Source organism: Myxine glutinosa, chromosome 4 (genome assembly GCF_964187855.1).
Source record: "Myxine glutinosa chromosome 4, kmMyxGlut1.1, whole genome shotgun sequence".
NCBI lineage: Eukaryota > Metazoa > Chordata > Myxini > Myxiniformes > Myxinidae > Myxine > Myxine glutinosa.
In genome coordinates, this window is record NC_136264.1 from 64,851,651 (window position 1) to 64,871,822 (window position 20,172).

Genomic DNA, 20,172 nt, shown 5'->3' on the forward strand with positions numbered 1-20,172 from the left:
CGGGAGTTGTGGGAGATATGTTGAAGGCAGCAGGAAGTTGGGGTGTGAAGAGAATGACAGAGATCTGTAATCTGGTGGTGAAAGAAGGCCGCATTCCAGTGGATTGGGAACTGAGTACCCTCGTCCCTCTATACAAGGGGAAAGGTGACCCTCTGGAGTGTGGCTCGTACCGAGCGATAAAGTTATTGGAGCATGGAATGAAGGTATTGGAAAGGGTGTTGGAGAGGAGGATAAGGAAGAAAGTGAAGATCGATGAAATGCAGTTTGGATTTATGCCAGGAAGAGGAACGACAGACGCGCTTTTCATTGTGAGGCAGTTGCAGGAGAAGTACATGGAGAAGAGGAAGAAGTTGTTTCTTGGGTTTGTTGATCTGGAGAAAGCATTCGATCGGGTTCCACGCAAAGTATTGACATGGGCATTGAGGAAGTTAGGAGTGGAGGAATGGTTGATCAGAGTCGTGATGGCAATGTACAAAAGAGCGCGCACAGCTGTAAGGACGAAGGACCGGAACAGTGGTGAGTTTGAGGTGAAGGTGGGAGTGCATCAGGGGTCGGTACTAAGTCCACTACTATTTGTAGCTGTGATGGAGGTGCTGGCTCAGAACGTAAAGGAGGGTTTACCGTGGGAGTTGTTGTATGCAGATGATCTGGTGTTGATTGCGGAAAGTATGGATGGACTGAAGGAAAAGATGAACACGTGGAAGGAATGTATGGAGACAAAAGGTCTGAAGGTGAATATCGGAAAGACGAAGGTGATGGCAAGTGGTAAAGCATGTGGTGAGGTGGAAAGAACTGGGAAGTGGCCCTGTGCTGTGTGTAGGAAGGGTGTCGGAATGAACTCCATTCAGTGTACAATGTGCGCTGAGTGGGTTCATCAAAAATGTAGTGGTCTGAGAGGGTCATTAACCAGTGTGGCAGCTACATTCAAATGTAAGGTGTGCACAGAGGGAGCTGCAGATGGAGGAAATGTTGAGTTGGATCTTGGAGACGGTGTGAAGCTGGAAGGTGTGAAAACATTTTGCTACCTCGGAGACATGCTGAATGGAGAATGTGGATCAGACTCGGCAACGATTGCTCGAGTGAGATGTGCATGGAAGAAGTTTCGGGAATTGAGTGGCGTGCTGATGATGAGGGGAGTGTCGTTGAAGCTGAAGGGAAAGGTGTATGCTGCATGTGTGAGAAGTGTTATGATTTATGGGAGCGAGACATGGGTAATGAACGTAGAGCAGCAACGAAGGTTGGAAAGGGTGGAAATGCGAATGGTTCGACGGATGTGCGGAGTATCGTTGAGAGAGAGGAAGACAAATGATGAATTGCGAAAGATGATGGGAATAGAGCCTGTGATTGATGCTGTGAAGAGGAACAGGTTGAGATGGTTTGGTCATGTGTTGAGGAAGGATGAAAGTGACTGGTTGAGAAGAGTGATGGAAATGAATGTAGAAGGAAGTAGAAGACGGGGAAGACCGAGAAAGACTTGGCTAAAGATGGTGGAAGAAGAAATGCGGGCAAGGGGGTTAACAAGGAGAGATGCAGAAAATAGGGCAAAATGGAGAAGATTGTCATGGGGACCGCAAGGCTAACCCCCGCTCTAGCAGGGAAAATGGCCTTTAAAATGCATGTTGTTGTTGTTGTATTGTACAGGTAGTGAACTGACATGGGTCTCTTGGTTCTACAAACCCGGGCCTGCTTCCCATAAACGACCGGGTGTCCGCGCAATCATGATCCGTTCTTCGCCAAGGTACAAATTATTCGGCCGAACGACTGTGGCCGCGAAACTACTGTGACGTTACCACATGACGAAAGTACTGCAACAAAACTACTGTTACCACGCTGTGAAACTACGATGCGTCCTCTCCGCCTTGCTAGGGAATCCGATGAGTCCGGGTCCGGTACGGAGATTCCGTCAATAGGGTCTCCATCTTCTCCTGGGACGTTCGATCCGGGCGGCACTGTAGCACCAACCCGGTCGCCTGATCTCCAGCTCGGATGCAAATAGAATCCGCACGGGGCGTGAAAGCTGCTGTCCGGTGCGCTTTGTTTGACAATATCCTCTCGATTGGGGTTCTCTGTCCCCATTGTATGCAGCCATAACTGGATGCTGCCAGAGCTGATTACTACTACTTATACTACCAACGACTAGAATATGTCTGTCACCAAACCAAGTTAAATGGCTTGCTAGCTGAAACTTTAACGGGGGGGGGGGGGGGGGGGGGGAGAATGTCGTGAATCATTAGTTCCATCTGAGTAATGGCCTTCATTACATACGTGCACTTCTTATGATGCTATACCTGTGTCCACCGCGTGGGGAAGGATTTATATACTGTCTGTGCGTAAGGGGGTTTCATTCAGCTGTTCTGTGCCTTCAAGTTGGTAAGATTGCTAAAGGACGTGCTTTATATATTTGTTTATAACCCTGTAATGGCATAATGTTAATGAAGGTGCTCTGGGATGCTTGCTTATTAGCTTTTGTGTTTTCTTTGTAGATGAGTTGCATTCAAGTGAATAAAAGCTCACGTTAGGAGTTTTCCTGGTGAATCGTTTCGTTTTCGTTTCAACATCGTGTTTTTTAAAACTAAAATGGCCGCCAGTTGGCCACCTTTGATCGCATTGCGAAACAAAATGATGTGCATATGTACACCATCATGTATGGTCTTTATGCCAAGCATGAACAAAATCTGTCCATACCTCTCTGAGATATGGCTGCGGACATACGGATGAACGGACGAGACCAAATCCATAAGCCCCCGTTTATAATTACTAAGTCTAACTCCAACGGAGGTCCGTTGTCTAAGTCCAACGGAGGCTAACTAGCCCCCAACAGGGGCTAAGTCCAGGTCCAACGGGAGCTAATAAAGTATCCAATGCATCAGGAGACCATAAATTGACGAATCTATGCAATCAATTAACTATTGATTTGATCTGCTTTACTGAACTTTCCTTATTTTGTGGATCCGTATTTCACTGGTTCCGTATGATTTATACCAATTTAAAAACCTTAGTTTATAATAAAAGGTGCTTTGATGCCCGTTTCCCTTCAGTTGTGGTTACACTGCAAGTTATTTTCTCCATATGCTGACATTCGCTGGGGTTTCACAAGGTTAACATCATTGAAATTGTCTCGTGCCTTTTCACCACTCCACAAAATTAATGTGTGAACAGGGTTTCATGTTGCTCAGATCAAAAATGTAATCATGTGAATATTTCCACTTCTACAGTAGTTTGTGTCTCCCATGAAGTTTGTGTTGCTTTGGGCATGTTGCAGCAAGCAAACTGATTTCATTAAAGGTTTCATCATCAGATCGTTCTTGTACAAACCTCAGTGCCTCCAGAAGTGAATATAATATCTGCAGGAGATGCCCCGATCATTTGTGCCACTTGCTGTCTGGCCTCGCTAACAAGCTCATTTGCCTTCCTTCCTGGGAAGAAAAATTCAAAAGAGCAAAACTTACATATTTTAACAAATACCACTTCAGCAAATAACCCAATCTTCACAATCAAATGAAAGACCAAACTGTCATTAGAAGGTGATGGTTTCTAGGCTTGTTGGATTCATTAGAAGGAACGAGAATAAGCCAAAGAGCAAAGATGGAGTCATCGGGAGGAACCCTGGATAGGATTCGGGTTTCAGCTGCTACTCTTCCACCGTCAAACCCATCCAGGTGTAACCAAGTGAGCCTTACAAAAAATGTAAGAATTCACTTCTCCGTAGACAGATATATAAAGAAAGAGAAATTAAGAGTGAAACAGAGATAAACTAGAAGAGCACTCGGTAGAGCGCAAACCTCCGCCACAGGCTGATTAGTTTACATTTTGTGTCCCGCTGATAGACCACAGATCTGGATTCGGAACTTGTGATTTAACCAATCCATCCACCAAGTTGTCATAACTCATCCACAACTTGTTGAGATATCATGAGATATATCGTTTTTGGCCCCATCTCTCAATTGATGGTGAAGAATCAGTTTAAAAAAAAAAAACCCTCGCATCTGGATCTCCACCAAAATGGAATCAATTCGATTGTGTCACACACTCAACCTGTCCACAGAGTTTCATCTGAATCCATCCCCAACTCTGAGAAATTGTGCAATGTATCGTTTTCAGCCGTATCATTCAAAAATATAGCATCTGGATCCGGTCCCGATCTTCACAAAATCGAGTCAATTTGTCGTTGTCACACACCCAATGTGTCCACCAGGTTTCGTCCGAATTCGTCCCCAACCCTTTGAGATTTCACAATTAAGGAGACAGGGATGAAAACATAACCTCCCTCTACCTTTGGTGGGTGGAGTAAAAGAGAGGAAAATGACCAAAAAGAGAAGAAAAAGCAAGAATTAGCACGAATAAAGAGAAATGTGAAAAGTAGAAAGAAGTGTCATCATAATCATCATCGTCGTCGTCGTTTTACGGCCGTTTCCAGGCTTGCATGTGTCAGCCATGATTCACCTAATGGCTGCTTCGCCAAAAGGCATATTTGAGGCATGTTTTTTGTGGCCGGATGCCCTTCCTGATGCCACCACAGAATCAGATGTGGACCTACACTTTGTCTAAGGAGACGTACCATGCAGGGCAGCAGTGGCACTTGCAACCAGAGTTTCCTTCTCCTAGGTGGACTGCCTACCAAGGCTAAAGAGCTCCACCTACCCTGGTGGACACATAGCACACTACACCTCTAAGGTAACAAACTACTCCACAATCCTCCAGGCATTTAGCCAGTGCACTCAAGAACACTGTTACCATGGTGCTCCACTAGGAGGAAGTCTGAAAGTCTTGGCAAGGGTAGAGGCTATGTACCGGAAGGAAGGGTTGACAGACTCAGCCTTCTTTTCGCTCACGAGCTATCCGGCGGCCGTAGCTAAAAACGAGTGGTAAATCACATCACACCCTACAGCAACACTAGATGCATATACACCTGCCCTGTGAAAAAAAAACAAAAAAAAAACACAAGCACCACAATGTGTGAAAGTGTGAAATGAACAAAGATCAATGATATGGGGAAGAACGGGATCTTGATAGATTCAAGCAGTTTCTCCCCAAGGCTCAAATGCAGCAACAGGTATATTAAAACCACGGAATCGCAGAGTAGGGTGTTTACAAGGTAATTAGGCACAGGTAAAGGCTAGTTGTCTCATTGTATAAATTCTCTATGGCTGCCATCCATTGCAGGCTGTGTTAATTGATTGATTACCTCCCTTGGCACACAATGGAATATATTCTCTTCCAAAGATAATGGGGAATGTTTAAAGTCCATAACCGAAGCAAATCTGGGACAAACGGTTTTAAGTTCCCATTTAAATGATGGCAAACTCCAATGTGGAACTCTCCTTAAAAGCGATGCACTTGCAGCATGGCACGGCCCTCCAAAAAGACAAAGCAATTCAGTAGCCGGATGCTATGAACGCATGGATGAATGCTCTATTTAAACTCATATCCTGATTTACACCGAAAGATTGTTTAAAAAAATGCAAATAAAATTTCACCAACTGAAAGTGACTCCCGCAAGATGCCGTTTGGAAAGTAAAACCCTAAAAGTGAAAACGAGGAAAACTAGAAAATTTGGTGCATGAGGAGGCCATTCGGCCCATCATGCCTGCACTGCAACAACCCGAGAAACCATCACCCATCCACACAGATGGTACCTACAAATTTTGCCAATATCCATGTGTCCCTCTATATGACTATCTCCAATGCATCCAGGTACTAAGTGGATAAAACCTACGACTCAAGCTCATCTCAATAACTCCATAATCGCCCATTCAAAACCAAGTTCTCACGGAATACTTCTTACCTGCTGAGTATGCGCTGCTTGGATTCCCCCAGGCCTCCTGCAGTGCCTGCAAGATGACATCTTGAACTTCTTTCTCGACAGGAGTCGTCGCATTGTAATCCAAGTACACCCTAGTGTAATAAATTGCAAGCAATAGTAACCATTAATATAAAAAAGAAAGCTCAAACATATATTTGTGACATGCTATTTGTACACGTTTTACTTTCTTATGAGTAGAGTGCTTTTGACATGAAATGTTCGTTCATGCATGTGCCAATGGTGCAAAGATCTAACGCTAGAACCACCTAAATCAGCAAAGCATAGCAGAGAATAGAGGAAAGTTTGGTGAGACTGTGGTTACAAAATGAATCCTTATACCATCCAAGTATCAGGATATGGATGTCCTAAGGTAGGTATGAGCTTTTATGAATTATTCAATACGATTATGATTTTGAGAATTCGATTGATACGAACCTGCTCCAGATCCAGAAGTACTGTACACATGATGAGGAAGATTCCCTGGTTTGATAATATTGCAATAGAATTGTAATTTAACATTGTATTTTCTTATATCAATGCTAATAGTATTAATTTGTGATTGGAATGATGCTGTTTAGAATGAAAATATAGCGATTGAATTTAAAGGAAATGGTATGAGGGTTTCCACGTGTGACATTCACCTCACGAGTGGATGCATATATATATATGCAATTATAGATATGTTTTCCACAAGCTTGTGTATAACGAATATGTAATAACATACATACATATACATACATATATATATATATACACACACACACACACACACACACACACACACACACACACACACACACACACACACACACACACACACACACACACACACACACACACACACACACACACACACACACACACACACGGCCAAAAATATTGGCACCCTTGCACTTTTTCCAAATAATGCACCAATTCTTCAAGAAAATTGTTGAAATTAAAAAATACTTTGGTATCCACATACTGTATGTATTTCTTTGGTTTGCAGTGTTGTGGCTTATTTTGGACACCTTTCTTAGCAAAACTCAATTGGACTCGGCGAGACTCACTCAGTTTAAATCGAGATTTATTCCGATATTGCGGAGAGTACTTTACACGAAAATACAGTTATACTTTACAGACAAAATACGACGCGTCGTTCCATGGAGAGAATTCTCTCTCGCAGCCTCGGAGGGTCCTGTTATATACAAAACACATTTCCTCTGATCTACAATGGTCGGAATTCTGAGGTCACTTGAAGCCAGCCTTTCTGGCACCAAACTCCATATATTTATCATTACGGAGGACACAAAGAACTGATAAGGTCCCTCCCCAAGCCCCACTAATGGAGGGGTACATTCCAACTCCGAGCTGAATCAGCATTCTCCCCTCCGTTCACATCCTTGGAGGTCACTGGGTCATTTCACAGATGGTCGGCTGCTTGCTCCAGGTTCTTTGCACATTTCCTTGCATGCTTTAAGAACAAGATTCACATTGAAGTACAATTTAACTAATACTAGGGCATGCCCGTACGTGGGTGCCCGTTCGGAAAAACATTCCAAACCGCGTGGCAGTAACGACCACAGAACCCCCCCCCCCCTCTATTTACATGAAATGGTTTGGTCCATTCGCAAAGCCAAAGCGAACGACCACAGAACCCCCCCCCCCCCTCTATTTACATGAATGGTTTGGTCCATTCGCAAAGCCAAAGCGAACGGCGAACGGCTAAATCGCCATAGCTCGGTAACTACTTCTCCGATTAATATGAAACCTTGAAAAGGCACATCCTCAGGTCCCCAGCAATATACGTGCCCGTACGTGGCGTACCCGTAACCGTACCGTACCCGGTACCGTACCCGTACCCGTGACGTGCCCGTAATGAATATGTACAAAATATAAATATGTATGTACAACAATCGATCGTACCTTACAACAATCAACACAGATTGCAACGTCAAATAAATGAATACGCTCTCAAATGTGCCGTCCGAGGCAGCGTCTGCTCGCCACGTTCAGCGTCACTATGACTATCCGTAAGTCCGGAAGTGACGTCCTCATTTGACTGTCCGGAAGGTCGCAAATCACAGTTACGATGAATCGCAAATTAGTTTTAATTAGTTTTAAAACATAGTTTAACGGCAACATAGTTTTCCAACGTGAAATAAATGAATACGCTCTCAAATGTGCCATCCGAGGCAGAGTCTGTTCGCCACGTTCGGCACACGTGATAGCTCGCTGCTCTCTGATTGGTTGAATCGTTTTTTGGACATAGCTCGGTAACTACTTCTGCGATTAATTTAAAACCTTGAAAAGGCACATCCTCGGGTCCCCAGCAATATACCTGGCAAGTTTCAAGTATATCGGACCGGTAGTTGTCGAGAAACAGCGGTCACAGACAAACATACATACAAACATACAAACATACAAACATACAAACATACACACAGAGATTGCTGGAATTATAGATAGATTTATAAATATGAATTATATATTTATCTATAATTCACAGGCCCTCATTTTTTTTTTTTTTTTATATTAACCATTAATCTAAACATCAATTGCAAAATACTCAAACTACAAATTTGGTAATCCAATTTTCAATACCTAAGGCATACACCGCCATCCTGGAAGAATCTGATCATAAAACATTTCTTTGTTCGTTGACTTTCCATGTTGATAATTCAGTTCATTTCATTTGCATCACAAATATCTCTGCAAACAAAACTTCACCTTTACCAAGACGCAACAAATTTTAAAACATTTCTTTCCAAAATAATAAAGCATCTGCAACATTTGGCAATTATTCTTCGAAAATACGTTTTGCTTCAGAAAAAATGTTGACTTTCTGTTTGAAAAGAAGAGGCTGATTGATCACTTGTGTTTGAAATTCAAATATGAAACATTTTCTTCTGATGTCTTCATAGCACCTACACAATTTCGCGTAGGGTTTCCGCTGTTGTGATAGCTGGGCGGAGTCATAAACTGACCCTGCTCTGCATATAGCATCCTTGCCACTCTTGCTGTGAGCCATAGTGGATTTGAACAAGGCCTTCGTCCAGTTGTAGTTGACTTCCCTCCTCACTCATCGTGAGTGGGCAGCAAGTGTTGATGTGATGTTGGTTGACCAGCAAGCTGTGGAACAGAGATGCCAGATGCATTCACAATGATGTTAGGACCATGGTGTTCAAGTTGTCCATGGTCCATACCAGGAGTAACCAGCAGAATCATGCACAGCCGTTGTCGAGGAAGAAGCACAGCCGTCCACTTACAGCTCCACACTGGTGCCCCGGAAGTTGGTGGAGCAATGACACAAGTCACCGCATCCAGTAGAAGTTGCAGATAAGATGTCGTCGTCCCACAATTGCTGACGTGATGAATGGTCGAGGCATTCGAACAGAAGCAAGTGATCGCCTTTCTTCCATACGTTGCAGTGTGATCCAGGCAAATGGTCACATAATTTTCCTTTGTGAAGGTAAGCATCCGTCTCCGATCTTGCAAAGGAGAATGCCTTCATCATTCTTTGAGAAGTGTTACGTGGTCCTCCTGATAACTACCTGGTCTTGGTGACCCCCGGACCGTGGGAGGACCCCGCCAGAAAGATCTCTGATTTATAGGCTTTCGTAGCGCAATCAATATGAAAGACACAATAATTCAAGTCAATAAGAAACCCCACACCAAGGATCCGGATTACTCAATAATATATTCCCCAATCAATCAACAACCATCAACAATCAATCACCAATATTACTAAGATGGCCATCTCATATATTTCCCCCCTTTCCCCACTCACGACCCCTCAATGGTCACTGTCCCTCACAATGTCTCTGGGCCCCTCCAGACCAAGGTGAAGGTCGACTTCTCCGCACACGGGCGGTTGAACGAACCCCTGGCTGACGTGCTCCAAACGTGCACGTCGCGTACCGGGAACAGCTGCTGCAGCGCACACCTCCTTGCAAAGCAAAGCGGGCAAAGCAAAGTGCGGCTCGCAAAGCGCGCGAGGCCCAAGGTGCGACCCGTACGCGTCCTTGTAGACGTGGAGGCGAACTGTGCCGGACGCTTGGTTCCGTGCACGAACCCACGGCCACTTGAAGCGTAACCGGTAATTACCCCACACAGTTAACTCCTCTCGCCAGACGGGCTTTCAAACGCAGCGTTCCCCACGCTGCTCAATATCGACACCGCTCGCGTCGGAGCTCGGCGAGGAAGAAGAAGATCGCCGCTTCTGCAGGACCTCGTGTCTTGTTTTTCTTCTTCCGGTTCACTATCCCGTTTCCGGTCTCCTGTTATCCGGAGCCTCTTTAACCATTTAACCACAACAACCTTTAATAGAATAAACATTAATAAGCAATGACATGAATAGTAATTCACCTAAATCCGGGATCCGTAACAGAAGGAAGGTGTATGCCAAGATCAACTTCATTTTTAGCCACAAATTTTCTTTCCAAACTTGTTCCCAATGCCGTTATCACCCCATTTGAGATGTGATCTGGTCTTATCCTTTACTCAGCCACATCTGTATTTGCTTTCCACACACTCTGAATCAGATAGGGTACATCTTGACATGAAATTACCATGTTTTAACGAATCATGTATATCTTATAACAGCTTCACATTTGACAATTTGTTGTTTTCCTCAAAACATTCAAAAAGTTATATTCATTTATAGGCTTCACACGAATAATATCCAAATCATGTATGTATTTTATATTACTAAACTAAGAATAGCATTTACAGTTGCTTTCAGGTTAATATAGTTTGAAAAATTTAACTCATGCAGTTTTTTAACACTACTCAAAGAAAATAAATGCATTAATAATGAGTACATATGATTAAAATCACAAACAGGAATATCTAATTCCCATTAAATTTTGCAAACAGGCAAACTATGCATAATGTATTAATTATCACTAGTGGGGTCACCCGTGGGAATCCCACGGGCATGGACGTGTGTGACATTTCGACATATTGAGTTAGATGCTGCACCTGCACATTCAGTTTCACAAAATGGTTACTGGCAATTTATCAGATGCACAAATGATATAATCTACACAATGTATTTACTTCTGATAACATGTGAATGCATGTGCGTGCACACCCACACACACCCACACACACACACACACAAACACACGTATATACACACACATACATACACCCACACACGTACACACAAACACATCTCGTTTTTTCATTTCTGGTCCTCACAATTTTGTCTCTCTCTTATTCACACACACACACACACACACACACACACACACACACACACACACACACACACACACACACACACACACACACACACAATTATATATATATATATATATATAAATATATATATATATTGTTGTGGATATGAGGACTGCATATATTTTTTTTTTATTGTGTGCTGTATGATTATTATTATTGTTGTTGTGCTGTGCCTCCTGCCTCCGGAGCTGTGTAAGATCAAAAGGGCGTCCCATAGTCCACAAGCATACACGTCAGCCAATCATAGGATATTCATGTTCAATAGTTATATCTTATTCTGTGTTTTCAGATAAGGCTGTGTCTCCCATTAATTGAAATACTCCATTGCACCAGTGAAAGAGAATAGATCCCCTTCCATTCCCATCCCCAAAAATCCCCATTTCCTTCACATCCCCCCTTTCGTGATTGCCGACCCTCGATTGCCATATTACATCCCCTCTCGTCATTGCTGAGCCTCGATTCCCAATCACCTCCCCTCCAATAACCGCCATTGACCACGAGGCTCGAGTCAGGGAAGAAAGGCGTGTCTCCACCTCGTCAGAGGAGGGGAGGGGCGCGCCCGCCCGTCGTCGTCCGGGGCGGAGCCCGAGGGTCGCGCGACCAACCAGGGCCGCGGTGAGTGACCCGGTAGGTGTGCCCTCGGAGTCGGCGGCTTGATTTCGCTGGAGGTGATAAAAGCGACTGTAAGGGACTGCTTTATGAGAGAGGCCTTGGAGATGAGCATGAGATGAGAAGAGAAGAGAAGAAGAAAGAGAGTTGCAAGGAGTTGGTCACAGTCGGTTGCCAGAGAGAGAAGTCGGTGGTGAGGAGTGAGAGAAGCAAGAAAGAGTTGAGGGTTGAGGGACCAGACCAGTGAGACAAGTCCTGGGAACGCAGCGGACGGAGGCCGCCGCAGCCGCGACACCCGACCGCCAAAGGGGGCCTGAACGGCGGTTCGGAGCAGGGCCGAAACGGAACGGCGGCTGCTGAACGCGCCGGTTGTGCTGCAAGACCCCCCCCTTGGACCTTTCCTCTCCCGCCAGCCATCCACCTTCTGCCATCCCTGGCATTCCCCGTGTGAGTCGTCTTTGTTTGTTCTGTCCTGGGTAATAAGTTAAGTCTGTAGATAAGCTAAATTTGCACTGTGTCACATGCGTCTTGTACTTGTAAATAAACTGAATTGCTTTTTGTTGCTTGTGTGTAAATAGTAGGAATAAATTTAGTAGTATTTCCAACCTGTTTGTCTTCATTTTCCTCTTTGCATTGCGTCGTTTTCGTCTTTTCCCTCATTGAGCAGCTGGGGTGCGATACGGCCAAAGTCTGGGTGAATCGGGTGAGTTTTGTTAGGTCGCGGTTCTAAACCACCGCTCGGTCTATAACATCTAACCGCGATCTATAACAATTGGTTGTCAGGAGTTGGATTCGAACCTGGGACTAAATTTATTTAGCCCAAATTTTGGACACCAATTGTGTTAGTACTATAACAATTGGTGTCTGGGAGTGAGATTCGGGGCCCGAACCAAATTTTTAAAACATCTAGAAAAAAAATTTTGGTCAAAATTACGAGCTGCCGAACTTTGTTTTGTTTTAAAGGAAGAGCCCGAATTTTGAAATCGCGCCATGGCTGTCCAAGGCGACGGGATGCCGGTGGGAGAGATAGAGGGGTTAGAAGTAACCCAGGACTTCGGGGAAGAGAAAGAGGAGGAAAATGGCAATGTGGTTGCGGGAATTTCAGGTGCACAAAATGGCGCTCTAGCGCACGTGATTACAGCGGCGCCACATTTAGCCACGCCCATGGTCGCGGTAGGCGAACCGGAGATGCCAATGGATTTGAACCTTTTTTTTATACAAATGAAGGCCCTTATGGCCCAGAATAGTGAGCAATTGGGGGTAATGGGGAACCGGATGGATGCTCAGAGTGAGCAATTGGGGGTAATGGGGAACCAATTGGGGGTAATGGGGAACCGGATGGATGCTCAGGGTGAGCGATTGGAGGGCAAGATGGGGGTAATGAGGGACGAAGCGAGGGGTACTGGTGAGAAGGTAGACAAAAATTTTGAGGGGTTAGACAATGGGATAAAAGAGGTGAGACATGGGTTAGAGGGGGTAGAAAATAGAATGGCTGCCCAGGAGAATCAGATAGAGGGAGTGAAAAATGGGTTAATGGGGTTAGAAAATAGGATGGAGGACAAATTGCGGGAAATAGGGGAACAATCCGCCCGGGAAATCGAACAGATGGGGAACCAGATGGAGGAAATACGACGAGGGGTGAGTGAGGAGGTCTCGGGGCTGCGCGAGGAGGTAAAGCGAGGCGAAAAGCGTATAGAGAAAGAGGTGAGAAATAATACGGCAAAGTTACAGGGGGGAATAGAAGATCTGACGGAGGAGGTGGAGCAGCTGACAGAGGGACAAACTAAGTTAGTGGAGCAGGTTCAAAAGAACACTGCGGTACTAGGAGGGTTAAAGGCGACACAAAAAGAAATTAAAAACGAATTAATAGCGACGCAGAGGCAATGTCAGATGGTACGGGAGGAACTGACAATGAGGGTGGAGGAGGTGACAGAGATAATGGAGACAAAGGACCGGCAGGTGAGGATGCACATAGAGACGGTCACGGTAGCCTTAGAGGACGAACTTGAAGGGACGCACCGAGAAATAAAAGAGGTTAAACAAAAATTAGAGGAAGTGGGAGAAGAGGTGAGTGAAATTAAGAAGGGACGAACAGAAACTAAAAGAGAAATCCAGGAGGAAGTCATGGAATATGTACAAGGTCTGTGTTCAAATCATGATGTGATGCTCACTAACCAAATAAAGAGTTTGCAGGTGGCAAAGGAGGTGCGGGGACGAGGTGCCAAGGTGAGTGGCAATGTACATGATGTGAGGAAAGCTTCAGTCGGCTTGGGGATTGGTTTGGATCCGGGTGTTCGTGAGAGGCCGTTGGTGAAGTGTGCGACAGGTCTGGTGTGCAAAAAAAGAGGTGTGCGAGAATGTCCGACCATGGGGTGTGTGAGGAAAAAGTGCACGCCGAGGAGTGAGTGTGCCGTCAAGTGAGTTGGTCGAAGCGCGTGTGCGAGGGAGCACAGGGAAGCGCGGTGTGGTGAGTGTTACGGAGGAAGTAACGAAAAAGTGTGCGCGGGAGGATGCGCGAGAAAGGTGTGTAACGGACGGGTGCATGGGGAAAGCGCATGCTGTCAAGAGTAAGGGAGAATGCATGCCTGTGGTGAGTGTTACGGAGGAAGTAACGAAGAAGTGTGCGCGGGAGGATGCGCGAGAAAGGTGTGTAACGGACGGGTGCATGGGGAAAGCGCATGCTGTCAAGAGTAAGGGTGAGTGCGCGACCGAGAGTGGAGGTGAGAGTAGTGAGAGTGAAACGGAGCGTGAGTTGGTTGTGGCAGGTGAGCGAGGATGTACACCTGGAATAGAAGGATGCACACCTGGAATGGTAGAGCGTGAGTGGGAATGCACGCTGGAATTGGTAGTGAGACACGTGGTTGGGTGTGCGGGTGAGAGCACACCTGTGATTGTCACAAAGGAGGTGACCGAGAAAGGGGCGCGAAGCGGTGTATTGGTGAGGTGTGCGAGCAACGAATGTGTGCCAAAGTGTTCGGTGGTCAGGTGTGTGACCAAGTCGGTGAGCGGAATGAGTGTACCGAGGTGTGAAAGAAAAGGTACGAGGAGAATGGGAACGGCTGCATGTATGAGCAAGAAAGAGGTAGCGTATGCATGTAGGCCTGCAGGTGAAGCGTCGACGGTAACCGGGTTAAAGGTTAGGTCGACTTTTAGCCGGATCGGGCCCTCGATGCGTGCCGGGCTTCGCGTGCCGCGAGAACCAGCGGAGATCCGAGCCACGGCGGGTTCGAAAGGACCGCCGTGCGCGATCCACGCTGGGCCTCGCGTGGAGCGGCCGCGTCCGGGCTCCACAAGGCGGAGCGGGCAGCTCGATAGGAAGGGTCGTCATGGCGACCACTTTCTATTGAGACGTGCCGGCAGGTCGAGATCGGGACATTGGATGGCTCCACGCCGAAGTGGTGCATGGGATCTCGGCCTGGGTAAGCCTCCGTCCCTGCCCCGAATGCGGGACGTATCCAGCCGCTGGCACAAAACGACCCGCGTTCATTGCTCGGCTGTACGAAGCCGGGCTGTAGATGTGAATTGGCGCACCGAGAGGATGTAATAAGTAGACGGGTGATGGTGATAGTGATAGTGATTTAAAACGAAATTTAGAAAAGTGAATGGAATTGACAGTAAATGGAAAATTTTTGAATTGTTGGATTTGGACGAGCGAAATTGGTAGTGAGAGACCCCCGATGTGGTGGGATGGCAAATCCACCATCCCTCACAGGTGGGGGCAAAGGAGCACTAGATTATGGGGTGTATGGCAGTGAAAACTAGCCCGGGTGGGTTAGGATATGGTGTGTAGGGATCTAGCGAAGATGACCTTAGGTAACGTTAAGCTTAGTTAGTGATTGATACCTGTAGTGGGGACGCAGGTAGATTAGTGTGGATGATAATGACGTGGGAGCGCAATAGTTTAAAGGGACGACTGGGAAGCGCAGGTTTCAGAGGGGAGTAGTTAGCTGAGATGATGCCGTGCGTGTGAGGATTGAACAGGTGAGAATTGAACAGGTGTGATTGCACAGGTGTGCAACTGAACAGGTGTGTGGAGCAGTGTATGAGTGAGTGATGGTGATGTGTGTCGCGTTGACCAACTGGTCCAGAAAGAGGAGGAGGGTGCAGGTGGCACCAGGTGAGATTGCACAGGTGTGCAACGACAGGTGAATGGAGGACAGGTGTATGGAATAAATGGTATGGAGTATTGGAATGGATGGTCGTGGAGTGGGTATGGTGGAAATTGTGGAGTGGAGTGGATGGTGCGAAGGTGTGAATGGGGGAAGAGTGGACCCCCCATCACGGATACCCGGGGCGGGTAGTGTAAGAGTTAGGTAGAGGGTACAGGTAAATTGTGGTTGGATATTGGCATCTGTGGTGCGGTTGGAAGAATGATGTTTGGATGGGTGCATTAGTGTTGTGGAAATGGCTGGGCGTGTAGCCTGTTAGTGTGTGTAGTTGGTTTGGGCACTCCACCACTGTAAGGATGTCGGCCAGGTGAGGCCGCAGGTGGGCTCTGGGAGCCGGTAGTAGTTGTTGTGGATGGGGCCCGAGGATCCGGAGGACGGACCCGGGTAGCCCAGTGCCAGAGGGCACCATGGGGTGACAGAGCCAGGAGAGGGGCTGCCCCCAGTTAGATAGGTTAGGGTGAGGAGCTAGGTAAGCTCGGGTGGCAACTACAGTGGTGGGGGTGTGCAGGTGGGTAGACCTGTTGGGAGAGCTACACGTCGCGGCCCAGAAATTGTGCGAGGGCACCGGGAGATGAATCGGGGGAGTGAGACCCCAAATTGAAAAGCACCACAGTTTGGCCAATGGGAATTGGTTTTTAGAACCCATAGTGTAAGAGGGCCAATGGTTTGGCCGGAGAAAGACCCCGGGTAGTGTAAAGTGTGTTAAAGTCATTTAGAGGATAGTTAGGATGAAGGATCTCCTCGCACCATCTGCACCCACTCACCGGAGGTGACAGGTACTCCACACCATGCCATGTTTTATTATTTTTTATTGTGCAAATGTTTGGAATGTGAGACGCATCATGACGTGGGTGTGACATTGTGCTTTGATGTTCCATCTCTGCCTCCTTATGAGGATTGATGATGAATTGATGATGGCAAATTTTTGAAGTAGAGGGATTGTGGTGACGAATTTGATATAGGGGAAATATGGGGAAGACGTGACAGTAGTGACGAATTGGTAATGTGTAGGTTTTGTACATATGGGGTAAGGGCAAGGGTGGGCTCGGTAACAGGGGGGTGACGTACGGTAGGGACGAGCTTTCTCACTTCGCCCTCCATACGCATTTCGCCTTGCATTGCCCTTTTTGATGTGTACCCTTGAGACCTTACCCCTCGCTCATCTGTCTTGTCCCCCCTTTTTGTCTCCCACATGAGGACCTGAGCGCCGTTGGGCGCCGAGGGGAGCGTGCGTGGGTCGGCCATTGTGCGCCCGAAATTCCCAGAACCAGCTGTCTGCATCGATGCACCACATTATGGACCACATGTCTGTGGCCGAGCACCACCTATGGACCCCATGGGTTGGGGCATGGCCCCTCTGCTGGAACCGGCCATGAGGGCCCGAAATCTTGCTGGCGGACCTTGGCCACAGGGCACCGATGCCCCACAGGTGAACCACACTAGTCGGCCCTGTGCGCCATAAATAAAATAAATAAGGACACATTGGGCACACTTTATTGAAAATAGGCCGCCAGTAAGCAAAGCAAAATGAAAATGACAACATCTGGAAGACAAATAATAATCACCAGCAGAGGGAGCCGAAGAGCAAGAGACACCTGCAGGGTTAGGGGTTGTTGAATTTATTTTATTGATGAACAGTGGTGACTGCACTGATTGGTGCTTGAGGGTGTGTTGGTGCGTTATAGGTGCTTTCATGGTGCATTGATGCAGAGCAGACTGTCTCCCCCCCAGAAAGAACAATTACAGGTCCTGGGTTAGTTTTGTAAATAAAAGCAGAGTCATTGTAAATAATGCTCCCCACCGTCAGTGTATAGTTTGAAGACCATTCCGCAATTCGGTTAACTGTGGGCGAAAGTCTGTTAGGCAGGGTGCAATGGAGCAGCGGGACACATTTATTTATGTTTAAACTGTCGCACTCAGGGTCAGGTTAAAAATAGAGGGAACTACACCTACGTGTCACGCTAAAGCTAAAAGTTGTAGGCCCGGGACGTGCCTAAGAGGAGGAGAGTGCAGTGTTGTGGATATGAGGACTGCATATATTTTTTTTTATTGTGTGCTGTATGATTATTATTATTGTTGTTGTGCTGTGCCTCCTGCCTCCGGAGCTGTGTAAGATCAAAAGGGCGTCCCATAGTCCACAAGCATACACGTCAGCCAATCATAGGATATTCATGTTCAATAGTTATATCTTATTCTGTGTTTTCAGATAAGGCTGTGTCTCCCATTAATTGAAATACTCCATTGCACCAGTGAAAGAGAATAGATCCCCTTCCATTCCCATCCCCAAAAATCCCCATTTCCTTCACATCCCCCCTTTCGTGATTGCCGACCCTCGATTGCCATATTACATCCCCTCTCGTCATTGCTGAGCCTCGATTCCCAATCACCTCCCCTCCAATAACCGCCATTGACCACGAGGCTCGAGTCAGGGAAGAAAGGCGTGTCTCCACCTCGTCAGAGGAGGGGAGGGGCGCGCCCGCCCGTCGTCGTCCGGGGCGGAGCCCGAGGGTCGCGCGACCAACCAGGGCCGCGGTGAGTGACCCGGTAGGTGTGCCCTCGGAGTCGGCGGCTTGATTTCGCTGGAGGTGATAAAAGCGACTGTAAGGGACTGCTTTATGAGAGAGGCCTTGGAGATGAGCATGAGATGAGAAGAGAAGAGAAGAAGAAAGAGAGTTGCAAGGAGTTGGTCACAGTCGGTTGCCAGAGAGAGAAGTCGGTGGTGAGGAGTGAGAGAAGCAAGAAAGAGTTGAGGGTTGAGGGACCAGACCAGTGAGACAAGTCCTGGGAACGCAGCGGACGGAGGCCGCCGCAGCCGCGACACCCGACCGCCAAAGGGGGCCTGAACGGCGGTTCGGAGCAGGGCCGAAACGGAACGGCGGCTGCTGAACGCGCCGGTTGTGCTGCAAGACCCCCCCCTTGGACCTTTCCTCTCCCGCCAGCCATCCACCTTCTGCCATCCCTGGCATTCCCCGTGTGAGTCGTCTTTGTTTGTTCTGTCCTGGGTAATAAGTTAAGTCTGTAGATAAGCTAAATTTGCACTGTGTCACATGCGTCTTGTACTTGTAAATAAACTGAATTGCTTTTTGTTGCTTGTGTGTAAATAGTAGGAATAAATTTAGTAGTATTTCCAACCTGTTTGTCTTCATTTTCCTCTTTGCATTGCGTCGTTTTCGTCTTTTCCCTCATTGAGCAGCTGGGGTGCGATACGGCCAAAGTCTGGGTGAATCGGGTGAGTTTTGTTAGGTCGCGGTTCTAAACCACCGCTCGGTCTATAACATCTAACCGCGATCTATAACAATATATATTGTTACGGATCCGGGGGACGGCACTCCCCTTGCCGAGGGGGGTTTAATCCCCTCGTCTTTTTAAGCTGGCCGTCCGACCGGTCCTGGGGGTATGACGTCACGCCCGGTCAGCGCTGAATAGGGTAGTAGGCCAATCATTCCTATGACCTAAGTACCAGCGCCTTCCGGTACGCGAGGAAATACTCCTGCCCGAGCCGCAGCGTAATGGATGGATTGCGCCGAGCGAAGCGAACCGCGACGCGGGCCGTTAACAGATTACTATACCCGATTATAAAGCGGTTCGGCCAAAATCGTGCCACAGGTACTCAATTGAAAGAAATAACGAAAGCGATCAGACGAGAATGAAAACCAAAGTAAGGAGGAACAGGTATTTATTATTAACTATACAAAAACCAAAGGAGGAGCAGAAATAAAAGTAATATACAGGAAAAGAAGACAGTGCAATGCTTAAACAGGCTTACTTATACCCACAGGACAATACAAACAGACTCACACGAATAGAGAATTGCAGGCAGGAATGACTGGAGGGATGAGAAGGGTCCGTGCAGAACGGCAGGGCTAGAAGCGAGCGGCCGCCGACTCCCCGCACTCGGGTTCTCACGGCAGGGCTGCTCGAAGCAGCGTCTCGGGGCTTTTTGCAGCTTGGTCTCTCCTGCCTTCTTATGCGTCTTTTGGTGCTCCTTGGTCATTCGCCTCTGAAGCTCTTCTGCCGCCTCTCCTCACTCATCCTCTGGTGGCCTCGCGCCAAGGGTTTTTATATCCACCCCCGTGGAACTTTCTCAAACTTGCCAGATCTTTCTTGCCACGCCCTACCAAGCCATGCCCACTGATTCCTGGTTGGTCGCCAGGGGTTCTCTTGCTCCACCTTTGATGATGAGGTGGGGCCACGCCCTTCTTCTCCGATCCTGGCCTCGTGCGCAATGGAGTTTTGGCGCGATGTGGAGCCAGTAAACACAGCCCCATGCAACTTACTGGCACTTTTAGGAGGCCATTGGGGATATTGAAAGGGATCTATCTCATTTGATTGATGCAATGCAGAGTCAACTATTGGAAACACAGC

General features: G+C 47.1%; 1 protein-coding gene across 2 annotated transcripts in view; it reads right to left on the reverse strand.

The window, feature by feature from the left end:
- The window catches only part of SCLY (selenocysteine lyase), an 88,526-nt gene that overhangs the window by 57,447 nt on the left and 10,907 nt on the right, over positions 1-20,172 (reverse strand). For both annotated transcript variants that reach the window (XM_078775813.1, XM_078775814.1), the window contains exons 3-4: positions 5,786-5,895; positions 3,316-3,416 (exon numbers count right to left, since the gene is read on the reverse strand). In XM_078775813.1, the coding sequence (XP_078631939.1) occupies positions 3,316-3,416; positions 5,786-5,895 (211 nt within the window). The remainder of the gene's footprint in view (positions 1-3,315; positions 3,417-5,785; positions 5,896-20,172) is intronic.